Genomic DNA, 18162 nt, shown 5'->3' with positions numbered 1-18162 from the left:
GCCTAAAGATGCAGTGTCAACTTTATGCCTGGAGAATCGTCGTTTCCCAGGGCAGAAACTCTAGGGGAAAAAGCTGCCCTCTGTTCCTGCTTAGAATGCCCAAGTGATAGCCCAGGGGCCAGCAACATGATAAGAAGGGAGAAAAGGCTGGGATTTCTAGGGCCTGGAACTCTAGGATATACTTTTGAGAGATTTTTACATTGAGTTTCTCTAGTAAAATCAGTGCTGCTCAAGACCAGAGCGTCCCGAGCTTAGCATCATGAACAGTTCAGGTCCAGTAAGCCTTGGCGGTCGTGCTGCCTGCCTCTTGTAAGATGCTAACAGCACCCCTGGCCTCCCCCCACTAGATGCCAGTATTGCCCACCCCATTCCAGTTTTGCCAACCTGTGGTGTATCCGTTTATTGACAAATGTCCCCTGGGCAACACATCGACCCCAGTTGAGAATCTGCGCCCCAGGCTGGCACCTGTTGCCATGGTAACCGTACATAACACAGGCAAGGCTTTGGAGACTGCAGCATCACTGAGACTTTGTCCATGCGGACACCTGAATCTTTGCTTCTATCCTGAAGCATCAATAGGAGGTCAAGCCATATGGCGAGATGACACGGAAGTCAGTTCCAGACACCTTTCCAGGGCTGTCGGCTCAGTGTCCCTCCTTTGTCCCTGGGAATGTACTCAGCTCAGCACAAAAGGGGGGTTAAAAAAAGATTTCTGTAGTGGCTTCCCCCCCCCCTTGAACAAGGAATTAAAAGTTCTGAAAGAAAACTAATCTCGGACAAAAGGATTTGAGGCCTAACTGAAGACAATTGCAGCAGAGCTTCCTGCTCTGTGGCTGACTTAGATAAAACTTGCAATCATGGCCGCAGGATGCTTTTTGCTTCCTCTATGAAAGTCTAAGGAGAGCACCGCAGTGAGGCCAATCAGCCAATCAGTCTCCCCTGGAGTTCAAGGTGGGCAAAGACTGCTCCTAGCCTGGACTGCCCAGTCCTTACAGTGGGCAGGGACATTTCTCTGAACTGAATCCACTCACAAGTCCTTCTCCCATTCTCCTCCCACTCTTCGATAAATGAGAAAATTGCCAAGAAAAGGTGATCTGCGCTACTCAGAGTGAGCTGAGATGTGGGTCCCAGTCAACTCTTCACTCTTAACCTGTGTGGCATTAGAACACACCCTCCTTCCACTTCTTCCTCCTCGCCTGATTATCTGAAAAATAGGTATATTGCAAATTGTAGCTACTGCAGCCCCATAGGATTGCTGGAAGAATAAGAGGTGTAACAATGTCAACAGTTGCTTTGAGGCTAAAATAATTTGCAAGTAGTTGTTAATCTGTTGCAGGGGAAGATTAATTGAACTGCTACACCACCTTCAGGGCTTTTGAAAATTCCTGTGGCCCTGTAAATAATGACACTAATGTGTTCCCCAAAGCACAGTGCCAGACAGGAAGAGGAGAAGGAGGGGGAGGAGGAGGGGGAGAAGGAGGAGGAGGAGGGGGAGGAGGAAGAAGAGGAGGAGGAGGGGGAGGAGAAAGAGGAGGGGGGAGGAGGAGAGGAAAAGGAAGAAGAGGAGGAGGAAGAAGAGGAGGAGGGAGAGGAGGAAGAGGAGGAGGAGGAGGAGGAAGAGGAGGAGGAAGAGGAGGAGGAGGGGGAGGAGGAAGAGGAGGGGGGAGGAGGAGAGGAAAAGGAAGAAGAGGAGGAGGAAGAAGAGGAGGAGGGAGAGGAGGAAGAGGAGGAGGAGGGAGAGGAGGAAGAGGAGGAGGAGGAGGAGGAGGAGGAGGAGGAGGAGCGAGCTTCAGAGAGTCCCATGGAAGGAGAGCAAGGCTTCCTCTGAAAAAGATGGGATCTCTCCTTTATATTTGTTGTTCCCAGAAGGGGTCATTACAATGGAAGGCTTGCTACCAGAGACTCAGGAGTCTGCCCTCTTGGCTTTGAATCCTGACTCCATGGCCTGCTAGCCGTGACCTTAGCCCAGTCACTCAGCTGTCAGTGCCTCCACTCCCTCCTCTGTGAGATCAGTCTGATAGCAGCACCTACCTCATCGGTTTCCTATGAAGGTAGAGGGCGGGAACGTAAATATCATGTACATAGGTGCAGTAGTGGATTTAGGAGCTGGAATTCCTGGGTTCTGCGTCTCGCCTTACTTTCTTTATTCCAGAGACGGGGGTACTAACAGACCCACCTCACAGGGCTATGTTGACAAAGAGCTTGGAAAGTGGCAGCCTGTGGGAAGCTCTCAATAAATGCAGCTGGCATGATTTGCAGAGCACGATATGCACAAACACGTATTAGCAGCTGTGATGTATGGTCATTACTGTTGTCGTTACTATAATTGTTACTCTCGTGTCTGGCTAGACCACTCACTGGCAAGTTAAGGACACTGCATACAACTCAAGGTGGGGGGGGCGGGGAGGGCAGCCATTCATCCGTATCTGCAGAGGGGGGATGGGTTCCAGAGCACCCCTCCCCCTTTGACACCCAAGCTGCAGACGCTCAAGCCTTGTACAAGGTGGCACAGTGTTTGCATATAACCTATGCACACCTCCTGTACACTTTAAACCATCTCTAGATGGCTTCTAATGCCAAAAGCCATGCAAATAGCCACTGCTCGAGATTGTCTAGGATATAATGACGTACCAAAGAGTCGGCACATGTTAGGTGCAGGTGGGACTTTTAGAAAATATTTTCAATCCGCAGTGATTAAATCACAAACCTGGAACCCACTGAGACCGTCACTGTGGTTATCAAACGTTGTCTCCCTGAACAAATCCCATTCCCTGGGCTTTGCAAGCCCACTCTTCACCAGCAGGAAATGGGCCCCTGCCTCTCAACAAGGCACTGAAGGACAGGAGAGCCAGCAAGCCCCCTGGGCGTGGGCAACTGGACCCACAAGGCAGACCAGACACTCGCTCAAGTCGGCACAGAGAGGCAGCTGCCTTCTTCACTGTCAGCTGAGACCTCAGCCCTTCCTTCCTCCTTAAGGAGTGGCAAGCCTCAGCAAGCGAGAAAGCTCGGAAGCAACCCTCAGAAACTCTTACTGGCATCAGGACGGCAGACGATCCGGGCATGGTGGGGTTGGGCAGAGTCCCGGGCATGGAGGCTGGCATGGGCTGTCTCTGTCTGTTGTGTAGATGTAGCAGAGAAGATAGAGAGCCTGGGACAGGCCTGAAAACAAAACAAAACAAGCAGACATTATTGCTGCTGGCCTGGGCCAGCTTCGCCAGTGTCCAGAACCGGAGGGCACACCACGGCCACAGGCATAGCAGACCAGGGCCACTGATGAGAAAGCCATATAATTGAGGATATTAGGGAAATAATAACAAATAAAATACAAGCCTGGTTTCCTTTGCTGCTTCCCAGTCAATACATCAAATTCCACTTCATTTCCTGACCCCTGTTATCTAACTGATGCTCAATAGAAAGGAGCCAGTTAATTTTCTACAAGTCCCTGCTTCCAAAGGAAGGGACTTTAGGGTGACCTTTGAAATAACTTAGAGCTGGAGATCTTGCTACGTGTGTTTAATGCACCCACTCTCCTGCCTCCTCCTGGAAGCCCGCCTGGCTTTGCTCAGGATACCCTTTCATTCTCTGATTTTACAGAACAAACTCCAGTCATAAATTCCCAACAGAAATCTGTTTTTACTTTCTTTCAGTGGAAAAAAAATCAAAGTCAGGACCCAGACCAAAGCAGCCAGCCTGCGGCCACAGCACCACGGTGGCCTTTCTCGGGCTCAGTCCTGCGCTGCCAATTTCTCGTTTCATAACAACTCGATGTGTTAGGCTGTTTGACAGAAACTGATTTGGGCTTGACCTGCAGGACTTGGGTAAGCCTACCCCAGGGGAGTACATAGCTGGAGCTATTGCTTCAACTTTCATGGAAAAGGAAAAAGAAAAAAAATAACTTTTAAGGGCCTTACGCTGATGTAACGAGCCAGAGAATGAGAAAGTAAGAGGAAAAGAGAATTATTTGCATTTATATTATAAAGATAGCAAACAAGTGACCTCCTTCGCTGAATTCTCAAACTCCTGGTGCTTTTGCTCTGGGGAGCTGTAGACATGTTGAGCCATTAAATTGAACTCTTAACAACAAACAAATAAAATAAAATGAACAAGCAAACACTAACCTCTTAGGGCCTCTGGGTCATGCATGTTAAATAACTTTGTTCTGTACATCATGCTAGAAGCATATACTTCCAGAATTCGTGCATTTTTGAAAGAAAGAAAAGCTCCTCCCTCCCTTGCATGCTAAGAATTGGATGGGGCTGCAGCCAGAGATATCCTGCGGAGGCACAGGCCTCCCCGAGCTTCGGGGAGCTGCAGCCCTGTCGACAGCCCCATCTGAGCGGTGGAGAAGCTAATATCTGGGTTTCCGTCTGTCTCCCCTGGGTGAGTTCTGGACCAGTGGGAGGTTGAGCAGGGCTCTTCCTTGGCATCGATGCTAAAACTCCAAAGAAGATAAAGTTTCCCAGTCTTTTTGCACATGAGTTAATTCTCATAGAAATATAGCTGAGGTTGGTTAATGGAGGAGCTACATTGGCATATGTGAAAAAGAATGAATTCAGCATGGTCAACCTGGACACTCATTGTTAGGAAGAGGGGAAGGGGAAGTGGGGGAGGACAGGGTACCAAGCAGTCTGAATGTAGGCCATTTTCAATATGATCAACCTAAGAAAATAAATAAGTAAAAGGAAAAAATCTCAAAAAAAAAAAAAGAAATACAGCTAACTCTCAAGGTTGCAGACATCTTAGAATGGCCAGTCATACGTCAGTCAAGATGTCTATGCTTAGGAAGGTGTATATATGAAAATAATAAAAGATACGCCAAGCCGGTTCACAGAGGTTGTGTTCGCGGACAGAAACTACATCCAATTCTGTTGACAGAAAGTGCGCATGAGGAGACACGTAGCGAGGGTACTGTAAGAAGCTTATAACAAAGAAGTAAGTGCCTTCAGACCAGAGTGAAGGACGAAGGGCGTTTCTTGACACGTGCCCGTGGATCTCGGAGCAAGGACTGACAGTAGGGACTAAGACGGGGTGAGGCTGCCGGGGTCCTGGTTCCAGTTGCTCCAGAATCACGTCACAAGCCATGACTTCACCCAGTCTCAAAGTCCGTCTCACTTAGAGGTCAATAGCGGGAGTCAGGCAGGCATAGGGTGTGACTCAGTCTGCAGCACTGGGTTTATAGCCCCAGTCTGAACATTGTGTTTGGGGACTTGATTGAAAAGGAAATAATGACATATCAAGGCATGTAATGTTCAAACATAGTCAGTTCCTCTAGAACTGTTTTACACTGTTGGTGGGAGTGCAGAGTAGTTCAGCCACTATGGAGATCAGTGTGGAGATTCCTTAGAAAACTGGGAATAGATCCACCATTTGATCCGGCTCTACCACTCCTGGGTATCTTTCCAAAGGGGTTGAAATCAGAGAACTACGTTAACATATGCATACCCATGTTCATAGCAGCACAATTTGTAATAGCCAAAAAATGGAACCAACCTAGACCTCCATCAACAGATGAATGGATTGCAAAATTATGGGAAATACACACAACGGAATCCTATTCAGCTATAAAGAAGAATAAAATAATAGCATTTGCAAGAAGATGGAAGGAACTGGAGAACATTATGTTAAGTGAGATTAGTCAAGCACAGAAGGAGAAGGGACATATGTTTTCTCTAATATGCCCAAGCTAGGGAGTAGTGGTAATACCAGAGGGACTCCAGATGATGGAGGGGAAACCTCAGCAAAGCTTGAATAGAAGGATAGGAGAGGAAGAAAGCTGAGGTTGTTCAATGGAGGAGCTACGTACGAATATGTGTAATAGTATAAACATAATATGGTTAACCTGGACACTCTCTATTGGGAGGGGAGAAGGGAAAAATACACAGTTCCTCTAAATAAAGAATTAATAATATGGACTCCCTAGCTTCATAATAAGCAAGATTCATTAAGAGCATCCCTGCTTGAAGCTAATTACTCAACTATCCTTTCATCAATATATGCATCTAAATAGACGGGTACATGTGTGTGTATAAACACACATCTATATATACATACATACATACATACAGCCTTTTAGCATATATAATTCACTAGGGGAAGGCTTCAAATGTAAACAATTATAAACAACAATTATTATAGGAAAGAAAATCCAAGATATTTCTTTGAATTATATTGCTTTGCAGTGTGACCCTCACGGGCAAAGAGAATATTATCATCATTTACATTCTGTTTCCAACATGACATGTTAAAAATAATCCTGGTCATTGGTTTTTATTGACATGGTCCTTTTAAAAAGAAATAAATTGGACAACTCCATGGTGATGGGAATGGAAATGCAAAAGTAATTAAATTTAAAATGAGCTTTCACCCCCCCCCCCAAATGATGAAAGCTCCCAGTTATATAGAACAGTCAGGGACTGACTGGTGGGCTTCATTTAATTCAATGTTCTGATTAGATCAGTTCTTTCCACACCATGCCTAGATCTACTAAATTTTAAAATATCAAGTATTTCCTTATTAATTAAGAAACTTTTCAGAGTCCTGGGCTCCCTTGAGATTACAGTAATAGTTTCCAAATGACATCAATCAGACCAATTAACAATGTACAGTTGGAAGAAAAAATGATTATTGGAGATCCTCGTGTGCCTGAATTCTGAATAATTTGGAGGTTATTATTTTACCAAGATTCTACAAATTATTTCTCCAATTCCCACTCTTCAAATGAGTACAGTTTTCTAGTCTTCTTACTTGAGCTTTTACAACTATAAAAACTTAAATAAAATTTGTGAGCACTCATCCCTAGGGATGAATATATATATATATATATATATATATATATATATATGGCTAGGGCTGGGGGTATAGTTCAATGATAGCACACTAGCCTAATATGTGGGAGGCCCTGGGTTCTGTCCTCAGCATAAAAAAATAAAATTAAATTATATGGTTAATTAGTTAAAGAAATTAGTTGAGGAATTATCTATGTAAGTAGGCCCATGAAAACATTCATTTATCCAGAATATTCATATCATTGAGATAGCCGAGGTATTGAAATAATTGCATTAACTAATTATTTCCTTTGTGTATGCTGAAATCTAATTCTCTTTGTGTATACTGAGATCAGAATTCGTGTTCTTTAAAGTAGTATACTTGCATAAAACTTTTTACGCGGCGCATGAACAGTGCTCACATTTGTCAAAGCATTTTCATATCCCTGATCCTTGGGCTTGAGACAAGGCACTCGAGAATTGTAAGTAGATCATCTTTTCCCCATTTTACTTAGAAATAAACCAAATTCAGATACATTTAAATGTTCCCAAGGTCGCCCAGGTCTTGAAATGGAGCAGGACTCAGGTTGTGACATAAAGTTCCCCCATCACACCTGGATGGCTCCCGTAACTAAGCTATTATTGATTTTTTAATGCTAAAGTCAATTCATGGTCCATTTCCTTTGATATTCAGTATGTTGTCTAAACTTTGCATGGACTAGTAAAATACTGGCATACTGCTGATCCAAGAAATTTCTATTTTCTTTGGGGGAAAAAAAAAAGAGGTAAACAAAAAAACCGTCCCAAATAACACATCAATTTAATTCTGCAAATAAGACGGCAAAATAGCAGTCAAGTTGGAAAACAGACCCAACAGTCTTTCCTCCAGTGCAGGCTTACTGCCATGAGCTAATAATTCCAGACTTTGAGCAAGCCAAGCCTCCTTTTTAATAACCATATGCCTCTAGGTAAAGTATTTCTACTAAAAAATTATTGAGGCATGGAACAAGGTAAGGTGTGTGAGCTCACGCTGGATTGTTCAGTTGCTGAGCTGAGGTCCCGCAGCATTAAGACTTTTCCAACTTGACAGATTATTCGTCTTTATACACTTGTATAAACACACTGCTTACGGCTGAGATCTATGTAAGCTTTTCTTTCAATTAAAATGTCAAGTATGACAGACTGTGTTTTGACTGTCCTGAGCAGAATGATAGGTACCACAGCAAGTGATTTCATGTCCTCATTTCCCCCCACCCCTAAAAGGATATTTTCCAGTCTGGGGGTGTCTGAAAATTCAGGACTGTGTCTACAGTCTCCCTTGCTGCCAGGCAAGCCTGGCTATCACTGAGGAGTGAAGGGCCGGTGTGTGGGTTTGGAAGACCCAAGGGGGATCTCCGTAGGATGCTCTCTTTCCCAGGTCTTTGAAGGCTTCCCAGCACCCTGGGATTGCCTATTAATCTATCAGGAGAGACAGATCTGCCAGCCATATGCTCAGCCAAAGAAAGAGAATGATAAAGAATATTAGCTTAGAAAATTTTAAGATCAAGATGGGTGAGCCCTCATCACCTGAATCTCAGAACATGGACAACTGAGACAAGATTGCAAGTTCGAGGCCAGCCTCAGAAACTTAGTGAAACTCGGTTGCAGAAAAGAAAAAAAGAATACAGTAAGGCTGGGGTTGTAGCTCAGAAGTAGAATGCTCCCAGGTTCAATTCTTAGTACTGAAAAAAAAAAAGAGAATTGCAAGATCAAGCTGGGCTTGATGGCACACGCCTGTAATTCCAGTACTTGGGAGATCGAGACAGAAGGATCAAAGGTTCGAGGTCAGCCCCAGCAACTCATCGAGACCCTGTTTCAAAATAAAGAAGAAATAAATAAATTTTAAAAGGGAGGACTGAGGGCAGAGCTTGAAGCTAAAATACTCCTTAGTTCAGTCCCCAGTACCAACAAACTAACAAATAGACAAAGAAAAAGAAAACTGCAGGATCAATATTAGCAAGGAAAGCAGGCTGCAGATATCAAAGAAGCCACAAACAGATAAAGAAATAATAACATAAGAATGCAAGAGGCAATTTTTAAAAATGCTTCAGAGAAAGCAAATGAAAAGAATGCTGGGAGGAAATCAGAGATTCAGGTGTCGCGTTGGATGAGGTCTTCTGAGCCTTACACCCCACCGTATCATCTGTCCACGCGCTATGCACTATCGCAAAACTCCTTGAGAAGCCAGGCGTGGTGGCGCACGCTTGTAATCCCAGCATTCGGGAGGCTGAAACAGGAGGATGGCGGATCGCGGCCAGCCTCAGCTACTTAGTGAGGCCCTTTGCAACTCAGTGAGACCCTGTTTCAAAATAAAGAATAAAAAATGGGGCTGGGGGTGTAGCTCAGAAGTAGAATGTCCCTGGGTTCTATCCCCAGTGCCGCGAAAACAAACAAACAAACAAAACAACAACAACTAAAAAAAAAAAAAACAAAAAAACAACTCCTTGAGAGTCTACAAGTCTGATTCTAGGACTTGACATAAAAGTTAGATGTATTTACTCTATCAAGTCTCTACGTTCCTTTATAATAAGGGTCTGCACAGTGCTTTACCCAACACCTGGTGCATAGTAGGCACTCAGTGTCTATATTTAATGGCATTCAGCCAGCTCAGAATTTAATTCTTCGCGTCAAGACTACATTGGAAACATGACTAGCCCCTGGATGGAAGACTTTCCTCAAAGGATCTTATATTTTACCAGCTCCACACTTCCTTCTAACTTAAGAGTAACATCATCTCACACCCAAATGAGAAAAAAAAAAGTATTTTTATTTGCCTATGAAAAAAACTGTGTGCTTGCTCTAGGTCTTCTTCTTCACCCCCCCCTTCTCTTCTCTTTCTCCCTTTCTTTCTCCCTTTCTTTCTTTCTTTCTTTCTTTCTTTCTTTCTTTCTCTCTTTCTTTCTTTCTTTCTTTCTCCTTTCTTTCCTTCTTTCCTTCTTTCTCATACTAGGGATTGAATCCAGGGCTATTCTATTTTGGGGCTACACTGCAAGCTCTATTTTTTTTCTATTTGAAAACAGGGTTTTGCTAGGTTGCTGAAGGTCTCACTAAGTTGCTGAGGCTGGCTTTGAACCTGTGATCCTCCTATCTCAGCCTCCCAAGTACTGGGATTACAGGTGCGTAACCACCATGTCTGTCTGGCTTTGAATCTTCTTAAATGAAGTCTTGCAGACTACTTTGACAAACTGGTTTTGGTCTGGGAAAAGGAGACTGGAGGGTTGTGGAAGAGTTTTAAAACAATTTTAAAAACCTCTATTTTTCGGAAAGAAAGGAAATTGTCAAGAAAATCAAATAGATTGTGAACTGGAAAGGCAATATATTCATTTCTCCCGCAGGCAATAAGTGCATGGTAAAGTGAGTGGTGAAGACCAGGGGCTCGGGAGCCAGCCTTGTAGGTTGGAGTCTGAGCTCTGCCACGCACTTGCTGTGTGATCTGACCAAATCACGTTGCCTTTGCACCTCAATTTCCTCCACTGTAAAATGGAGGCGACAGTGGTATTTACCTCATGGTATTAACTGTGCTACTATATGCTAAATGTATAGAATATGCTTAATGAAATTCTGAAATGCTGAAAAAATTTGTGTGTGTGTGTGTGGTACTGGGGGTGGAAGCCAGAGGCTTTCTACCTCTGGGCTATACTCTCAGACCTTTTGTAAACAGTAACACTGAGTTGCTGAGAGCCTCACTAAGTAGCCGAGGCTGGCTTCGAACCCGTGCGATCTTCCTGTCTCAGCCTCCCAAGCGCTGGGATTACAAGTGTGCGCCACCACGCCCGGCTGAACAGACATATGAAGCACTGTATTTTAGTGGAGAATCTGTGGCTTAAGCCCCAGACTTAACAAAGTATTAATCCTTAGCTTTATTTAAGGAACTACAATTTGACCGATATAAAAATAGTCGACACTCTTTATGTATTTCTTTAAAAATTCATCAGTTTTAGAGTCCTAGACCCTTCTACAGAAACAAATGGACTCCTCTCACCCGCAGTTTTAGGGAATTGTAAAATGACCTCATTCAAAATCATTTCTCAGAAAGGGCCCTTGAAATATTTCCTCAAAATGGAACCAAACTAGTTCCCCAGAGACCAGTTTTCAAGTCTGTATTTCCTGAAAACAGTGACATATATCTAGCCAAAGTAATGACTGGGACAACAAGAAAGCTGTCTGACCCATATTTAAAAAGACATCGTATAATTATTGTGTCGATTAAAAAGAATTCAAAAGAGGAAAAAATTACTTTATTATTTCCCTATTGTCTGTATCTTTTATGAGTGACCTCATACACTGTACCAGGTCTCACCACCAAACTTCTACGGGTAGACAGCAACTATAATTTCCCCTTTTAGCAAGTGAGACAAAAAAGTTGAAATACTTAGACTTAGCCCCAAATCAGGTAGCTTCAATTTACCATCAGCTCCAATTTAAAGGTGTACTCTTGCTGAGCACAGTGATACAGATCTGTCGTTCCAGCTACTTGGAAGGCTGAGGCAGGAGGCGGCGTGCAGAGAGAGGCCAGCCCGGGCAACTTAGCAAGACCTTGTCTCAAAATAAAAAGTAAATCATGAACTTTATATGGAAAAAGAAAAGACCCAGAATAGCCAAAGCAATTCTCAGCAATAAGAAACATGCAGGTGGCATCACAATCCCAGACTTCAAACTATACTATAGAGCAATAGTAGTCAAAACAGCATGGTACTGGCACAATAACAGATATACTGACCAGTGGATTAGAATAGAAGATACAGAAACAAACCCACACATCTTTAGTCAATTATTCTTTGACAAAGGGGCCAAACTCATACGCTGGAGAAAAGACAGCCTTTTCAACAAGTGGTGCTGGGAGAACTGGCTATCCATTTGTAGATAGATGGAACTAAACCCCTATATCTCACCATGCACAGGAATCAACTCGAGATGGATCAAAGACTTAGAAATCAGACCAGACACTGTGAAGTTAGTAGAGGAAAGCATAGGCTCAACTCTACAACATATTGGCACAGGCAGTAACTTTCTCAACAAAACCTCCAAAGCTTGGGAAATTAAAGCAAGAATTAACAAGTGGGATAGCATCAAACTAAAAAGTTTCTTCTCATCAAAGGAAACCACCAATAACCTAAAGAGGAAGCCTATAGAATGGGAAAGGATCTTTACCAGCCACCACTCTGATAGGGGGCTAATATCCAGAATATATAAAGAGCTCAAAAGACTCTACACTAGCAAAACAAACAACCCAATCAAGAAATGGGCAAATGAACTGAATAGACACTTCACAAAGAAGAGATGCAAAGGGCCAATAGATACATGAAAAGATGTTCAACATCACTGGCCATCAGGGAGATGCAAATCAAAACTACACTGAGATTCCATCTAACCCCAGTCAGAGTGGCAAGCATAAAGAAATCAAACAACAACAAATGCTGGTAAGGATGTGGGGAAAGAGGAACTCTTTTACACTGTTGGTGGGAATGCAAACTAGTTCAACCACTATGGAGATCTGTGTGGAGATTCCTTAGAAAGGTGGGAATAGATCCAACATATGATCCAGCTCTACCACTCCTGGGTATCTTTCCAAAGGGGCTGAATTCAGAGAACTACAGCAACATATGCATACCCATGTTCATAGCAGCACAATTTGTAATAGCCAAAATATGGAATCAACCCAGGCCTCCATCAACTGATGAATGGATTGCAAAACTTTGGGAAATACACACAATGGAATTCTATTCAGCCATAAAGAAGAACAAAATCATATCATTTGCAAGAAGATGGAAAGCCCTGGAGAGCATTTTGTTAAGTGAGATCAGCCAAGCACAGAAGGAGAAGGGACATATGTTTTCTCTAAAATGCCCAAACTAGGAAACACAGAGGATACCAGTGGGACTCCAGATAATGGAGGGAAATATCAGCAAAGTTTGAATGGAAAGATAGGAGAGGAGGAAGGCTGAACTTGATTAATGAGGGTCTACATCTGAATATGTGTAAAATTATGAATATGGCATGGTTACCTTGGACAACCACTGGTGGGAGGGGTGAAGGGAAAATGGGGGCAAGGGGGAGAGGGCACCAAGTATAGTTTAAATGTATACCATTTATGTTCAATAAAAAATTTGTAAAAAAGAAAATAAAAAATAAAGAATAAAATAGGGCTGAAAATAATAAAAATAAAAAGTAAAAAAGGTGGGGGTCATCCTTGGTGGCAAAGTACTTTTCAAGTATGTCTGAGGCCTGGCTTCAATCTCTAGTACCAGAAAAGTCATAAAAATAACTAAAATTGAGAAATATTTATTCTCTTTCTCCACACTTGCTTAGACTCAGTACAACAGAGGTCCCGTGGTTGAAGAGTTGACACTTCCTGCAAGAAATGTTCCCTGGGTGCTTCTTTTTTGTTTTGGTTTTTTTTTTCTTTTTGAGGACACAAACATTTAGATGCTCAGGAGGAGGAATCTATCTTTGTATCTATATTCCATTTTCCGCCTCACCCTTAGACCCATGCTATTCTGAAATACAAGCACAGCAGCATGGCGTTCTGGGTGAAGGAGGGTAGAAAGCCCATCTCTCTGGGCTGGAATCTGACCAAGCTTCAGGGCCTCACATCACTGGCCTCTGCCAGGGCCTGGGCGCACACACCTTCAATCCCGACCCTCTTCCAGCTTCCAGGAAGCACTGTCTTTCCTCCTGCTACAGACCCTTGGCCCAAGTTTCCCTCACCACCTCCTCCAGGCGACTACATCAGGTTGGGGCCTCTTGTGAAGGGCTCTCAATGCACCCTATAACATTGATCACTATTATTAATTCAAACAACAATCAATCAATCAATCATCGAAGATCAATCAAGCACCTAGTATTTGCAGACTGTATGTTACCATTTTAGAGGGGAAAACTGATTTGACTATTGAGGTCATTTGCATAATATATACTTTTTTGTGGTACCTTGGATGGAACCCAGGGACATTGCACCTCTGAGCTACACCCCAGCCCTGTTTTTTAGTATTTATTTATTTTTTTTATTTTTATTTTATTTTTTTTTTCCGGTACCAGGGATGGAATCCAAGAGCATTTCCCAGTGATACCCCCAGCCCTATTTTTTAGTCTTTTTATTTTTATTTTTTTTAAACAGGATCTCACTGAGAAGGGCCTCGCTAAGTAGCTGAGGCTGTCCACGAACCTCCATCCTCCTGCCTCTCGAATGCACCATGGCTCGGCATCCATAATAATTCTTTTTCAAGTGTCTAATTGGAAAGAATGGAACAATAAAAATATTAAGTATGTGCTGCTGTCTCTGAGAGGTTACCATGAGTGATTTTTTAAAAAATGCCTCTCCTCACCAATTAGATAATAAACTTCTTAAGTCATGAGATTGTGTCTACCTCGTCTACCACAGCAGATTCTTTTGAAACTTAAGAAAATGCATGGAACCTAGTAGGTTCTTCATAAATAATACTTAAATTAATGAAAACATAGAAAGAATATTGCCCACTAGCAATGGACAAGGAACAGTATTCAACAAATTAACAAATTATCTCCACCAACTAATAAGAACTTGAATTACTTTTCAAGTCTTAAGTGAAGTTCCAGTTGACTCTAAGGTCAACTTTATACCTTCGCTCCGAGGTACCACAGGACACCTGCACCGCAGCAACTCAGCGTCCTGTTTCTGCATTGATACTGACTTGCTGGCACTGACAAGGGCACTTTGGAAATCATCATCACCAGAGGGGTCTGAAATTAAATATGCCACATGATGTGGTGCATGCAATGAGTTGTCTGAGCCTCAGACAACTCTTTTTCCCTTCTTTTATTCTTTTGAATATACTTTTACTGGTACCATGTAATTATACATCATAGTGAATTCAAAATGATATAAGCACGTGGGCACACATTAATTGGTGTACTAATTTTATTTATTTATTTGTTCATTTATTTATTTATTTTATTTATTTATTGGTACTTGGGATGGAACCCAGGGGCACTCTACCTCTGAGCTACACCCCCAGCCCTATTTTTTATTCTTTATTTTGAAACAGGGTCTCACTGAGTTGCAGAGGGCCTCATTAAGTAGCTGAGGCTGGCTGCAAAACTGTGATCCTCCTGTCTCAGTCTCCCAAATGCTGAGATTACAAGCGTGCGCCACCATGTCAGGCATTTATTTATTTATTTATTTATTTATTTATTTATTTATTTGTGGTACTGGGGATGGAACCCAGGGGCATTCAACCACTGAGTGACACCCTCAGCCCTATTCTTTTATTTATTTATTTATTTATTTATTGCAGTACTGGGAATAGAACCCAGGGGCATTCTACCCCCTAGCTATACCCCCAGCCCTATTTGTTTTTAACATCACTTAAGTTAATTCCCATTTGAAATTATATTTTAATAATATGTTAAAATATTATAATATTAACACTAATTATTTATATTATAGTTTATACTTTAATTATTTTATTAGCATTTCATAAGAGAAGACAGAGAGTAACTTTGGACCACTTATCTGTCTGCAATCTATATAATATTCTAGAAGTCGGTTCCATGTACTGTAATAAGGCTCCACTTTTAATGCTCAGAAACCTTCGCTCCAAGCTACCAAATCACACCTGCACCACGGCCAACCCAACATCTTGTTTCTGTGCTGATATTGACTTATTGATGTTGACAAGAATATCAATATTACGTTAGAAATCATCATCATCTGAGGTATCTGAAATTAAATATACCACATGAGGTAAATGCGGGCCTCCTTTCTTTAAAGAAAAAAAAATCAATTTTGTACTGCTGATTCCTTTCTTTTATAGATGTAGTATTTGATGTCTTGGAAATCATAACTTTTTCTTTAAATGAAAGCCTGGCTGTGAGAAGGCCAATGGTGGTAATAAAACACGATCCAGCCAACAGATCTACATCCTGCTGGAGCCTCTGCGTGCTTTTATGGTCTATCCCTGCATCTCTGCAGGCGGAGGAGCTGTTGACTGGTGCTTTCAAGTATTTTAAGCAGAGAGAGTAGTAATAAGAGGGGAGATCCGAATTTATGGTCATTGTGTTCAAGACTATTAAATCAATCTTTTTTTTTCCCCTCTTGGTTTCTTTAATGACTGATTTCTGCACCATTAATCTGAATTAGTCATGCAGTCAGCCTGATTCATTTAGTTAACCCAAAACATGGCTGGATTGGTTTCTGATGTACTCTTGTTTGAAAAAAAAAAAAAGTTTTTTTCTAAATCTGATAGTTTTTCCTTGTAAAGAGCTAAAGCCTTTTTAAAAAAAAAAATAAAAATAAAAATAAAAGACCCTAAATGTCTGAACAGTTTGGCTTTAGCCCTGGATCAGATGTGCAGGCATGAAGAGACGGGTTTCAACCAGCCAATGACTTCTCCATTGCCCCAATTATTCATAAATGTATGCTTAGCAAAGGCAAGGAAATGCAGATCAAAAGGAATAAATAAAAGATGATTTTGAATGTGGCTCAAACAAATGATGCACATCTGACCAGCTGGGACTACACACACACACACACACACACACACACACACACACACACACACACAATCTTTATAGAGGCATACTCTAAGTAAAATTTCTTCCTGCTGTGCATTGTTAACAAGCCTTTTCCCTGCTTCATAAGGACAAATGAGTAGCCCTCTGATAGGAGCCTTGTCCTTTCCATGAGATTGCTGCTACATTCATGCACCATAAATGAATAATTCATGAAAACAAGCGCTGCCCTACTGGCCTGGATTTTCTGGAGATGCACAGAGCTCCCAGAGCTCAGGACAGCGCGGGAGCCTGCTCACCCCCAGCCTAGACTCTAAGTCAGCAATTCCGTTCAAGTCCCAGCCCTAATTTTTTAATTTTTTTTTTTTTTTTTTGTGGTACCGGGGATGGAGCCCAGGGGATTTTACCTTTGAGCAACACCCACAGCCCTGTTTTTCATTCTTTATTTTGAAACAGGGTCTCACTGAGTTGAAGAGGGCCTCACTAAGTAGTAGCTGAGTATGTCCGTGGACTGCGATCCTCCAGTCTCAGCCTCCAAAATGCTGGGATTACAAGCGTGCACCACCATGCCTGGCTTTATTCTTTATTTTGAAACAGGGTCTCACTGAGTTGCAAAGAACCTCACTAAGTAGCTGAGGCTGTCAGAGAACCGCGATCATCCTTTCTCAGCCTCCCAAATGCTGGGATGACAAGTGTGTGTCACCACGCCCAGCTGGCTGGTTAGCTTTTAATTGAGTACTCTGTGGCAGAATCCTTCACTGGATCCCTCAATACCTGCATTCCAAACTGACCTGACGACTGAAACTTGCAGCTCAATGACAGGCCCAGCTGCAAGGGCTTCTGCAAAGCTCAACTCTGGAAAAGACCTATCGGATGCCCAGACAAAGGCTGCCCAGCCTGTGCGCTTCCACAGGCTCCCCAGCATGGTGTTGTCCTCACGAATGGCCGTCTCTAAGCTCCAATCACAAGATTGCTTTAGTACCTGTGCTAGGAGATCAGATTTATGGCTCCTCCTCCCAGCCACTTGCCTGGATTATTTCAGCTCTTTAGAAGGTGGCGCTGAAATTTATGAGCTCTACTAATACACTGTCAGGAGAAGGGATGTATCCAGGGAGGAGAGGGAATGGCTTTGGGCAGCTAAGACTCTACAAAGGACCTGAGGCTGCTAAAAGCTCGATTTCCCAAGTTCCACTCTTAATGGTAAAGGAACAATGCAGAGAGGATTCTCTTGTTCTCCAAAGAAACAGAGACCAGGAGAGAGAGCTTGCCTGGCCAGGCGTAGGGAGTGCCTTCCTAGGGCCTACAACCCTCTAGAGTCCCCCTGAATCCACAGTGAGAGTTGCTAAAGAAATCCTTGTCAGCTGCGGTAGGAGGGAGAGGGAAGTTTGGAGCACTTAGAGAAGATTTCAGAGAAGCACAGAAAAATATGAACAAACCAGAAGACTTAAGGGGAAAAGGAAAAGAGACTGAAGAATTTAGCTGACTGTGGTGGTGCATGCCTGTGATCCCAGTGCTTGAGAGACTCAGGCAGGAGGATCACCGGTTTGAGGCCAGCCTGAGCAACTTAGTGACACTCTCAGCAACATAGCGAGACCCTTATTTGAAATTTAAAGAGAAATAAATAAAACGAATTGTGGAGGTAGAATGCCCCTGGGTTCAATCTCCAGAAATTGATTTTTTTTAAGCCATGCCACGTATGGTGGCTCATGCCATTAATCCCAATAGTTGGAAGGCTGAGACAGAAGAATCACAGGTTCGAGGCAAACCTCAGCAAGTAGTGAGACTCTCATCAACCTCGTGACACCCTGTTTCAAAACAAAAAATAAAAAGGGCTGGGGTTGTAGCTCAGAGGTAGAATGCCCCTAGATTC

The 18162-nt window shown here is 42.7% G+C and overlaps 1 protein-coding gene across 2 annotated transcripts in view; it reads right to left on the bottom strand.

The window, feature by feature from the left end:
• CREB5 (cAMP responsive element binding protein 5) overlaps positions 1–18162 on the bottom strand; it is a gene marked incomplete at both ends in the record, with an annotated part of 435958 nt that overhangs the window by 104858 nt on the left and 312938 nt on the right. For both annotated transcript variants that reach the window (XM_080701989.1, XM_080701988.1), the window contains one exon: positions 3033–3159. In XM_080701989.1, the coding sequence (XP_080558115.1) occupies positions 3033–3159 (127 nt within the window). The remainder of the gene's footprint in view (positions 1–3032; positions 3160–18162) is intronic.

The sequence above is a fragment of the Muscardinus avellanarius genome (genome assembly GCF_963383645.1).
Source record: "Muscardinus avellanarius genome assembly, chromosome: 9".
In the NCBI taxonomy this organism is placed as follows: domain Eukaryota; kingdom Metazoa; phylum Chordata; class Mammalia; order Rodentia; family Gliridae; genus Muscardinus; species Muscardinus avellanarius.
The sequence above is the reverse complement of the archived record's forward strand: the minus strand, read 5'-3'. Positions and strand labels throughout refer to the sequence as shown.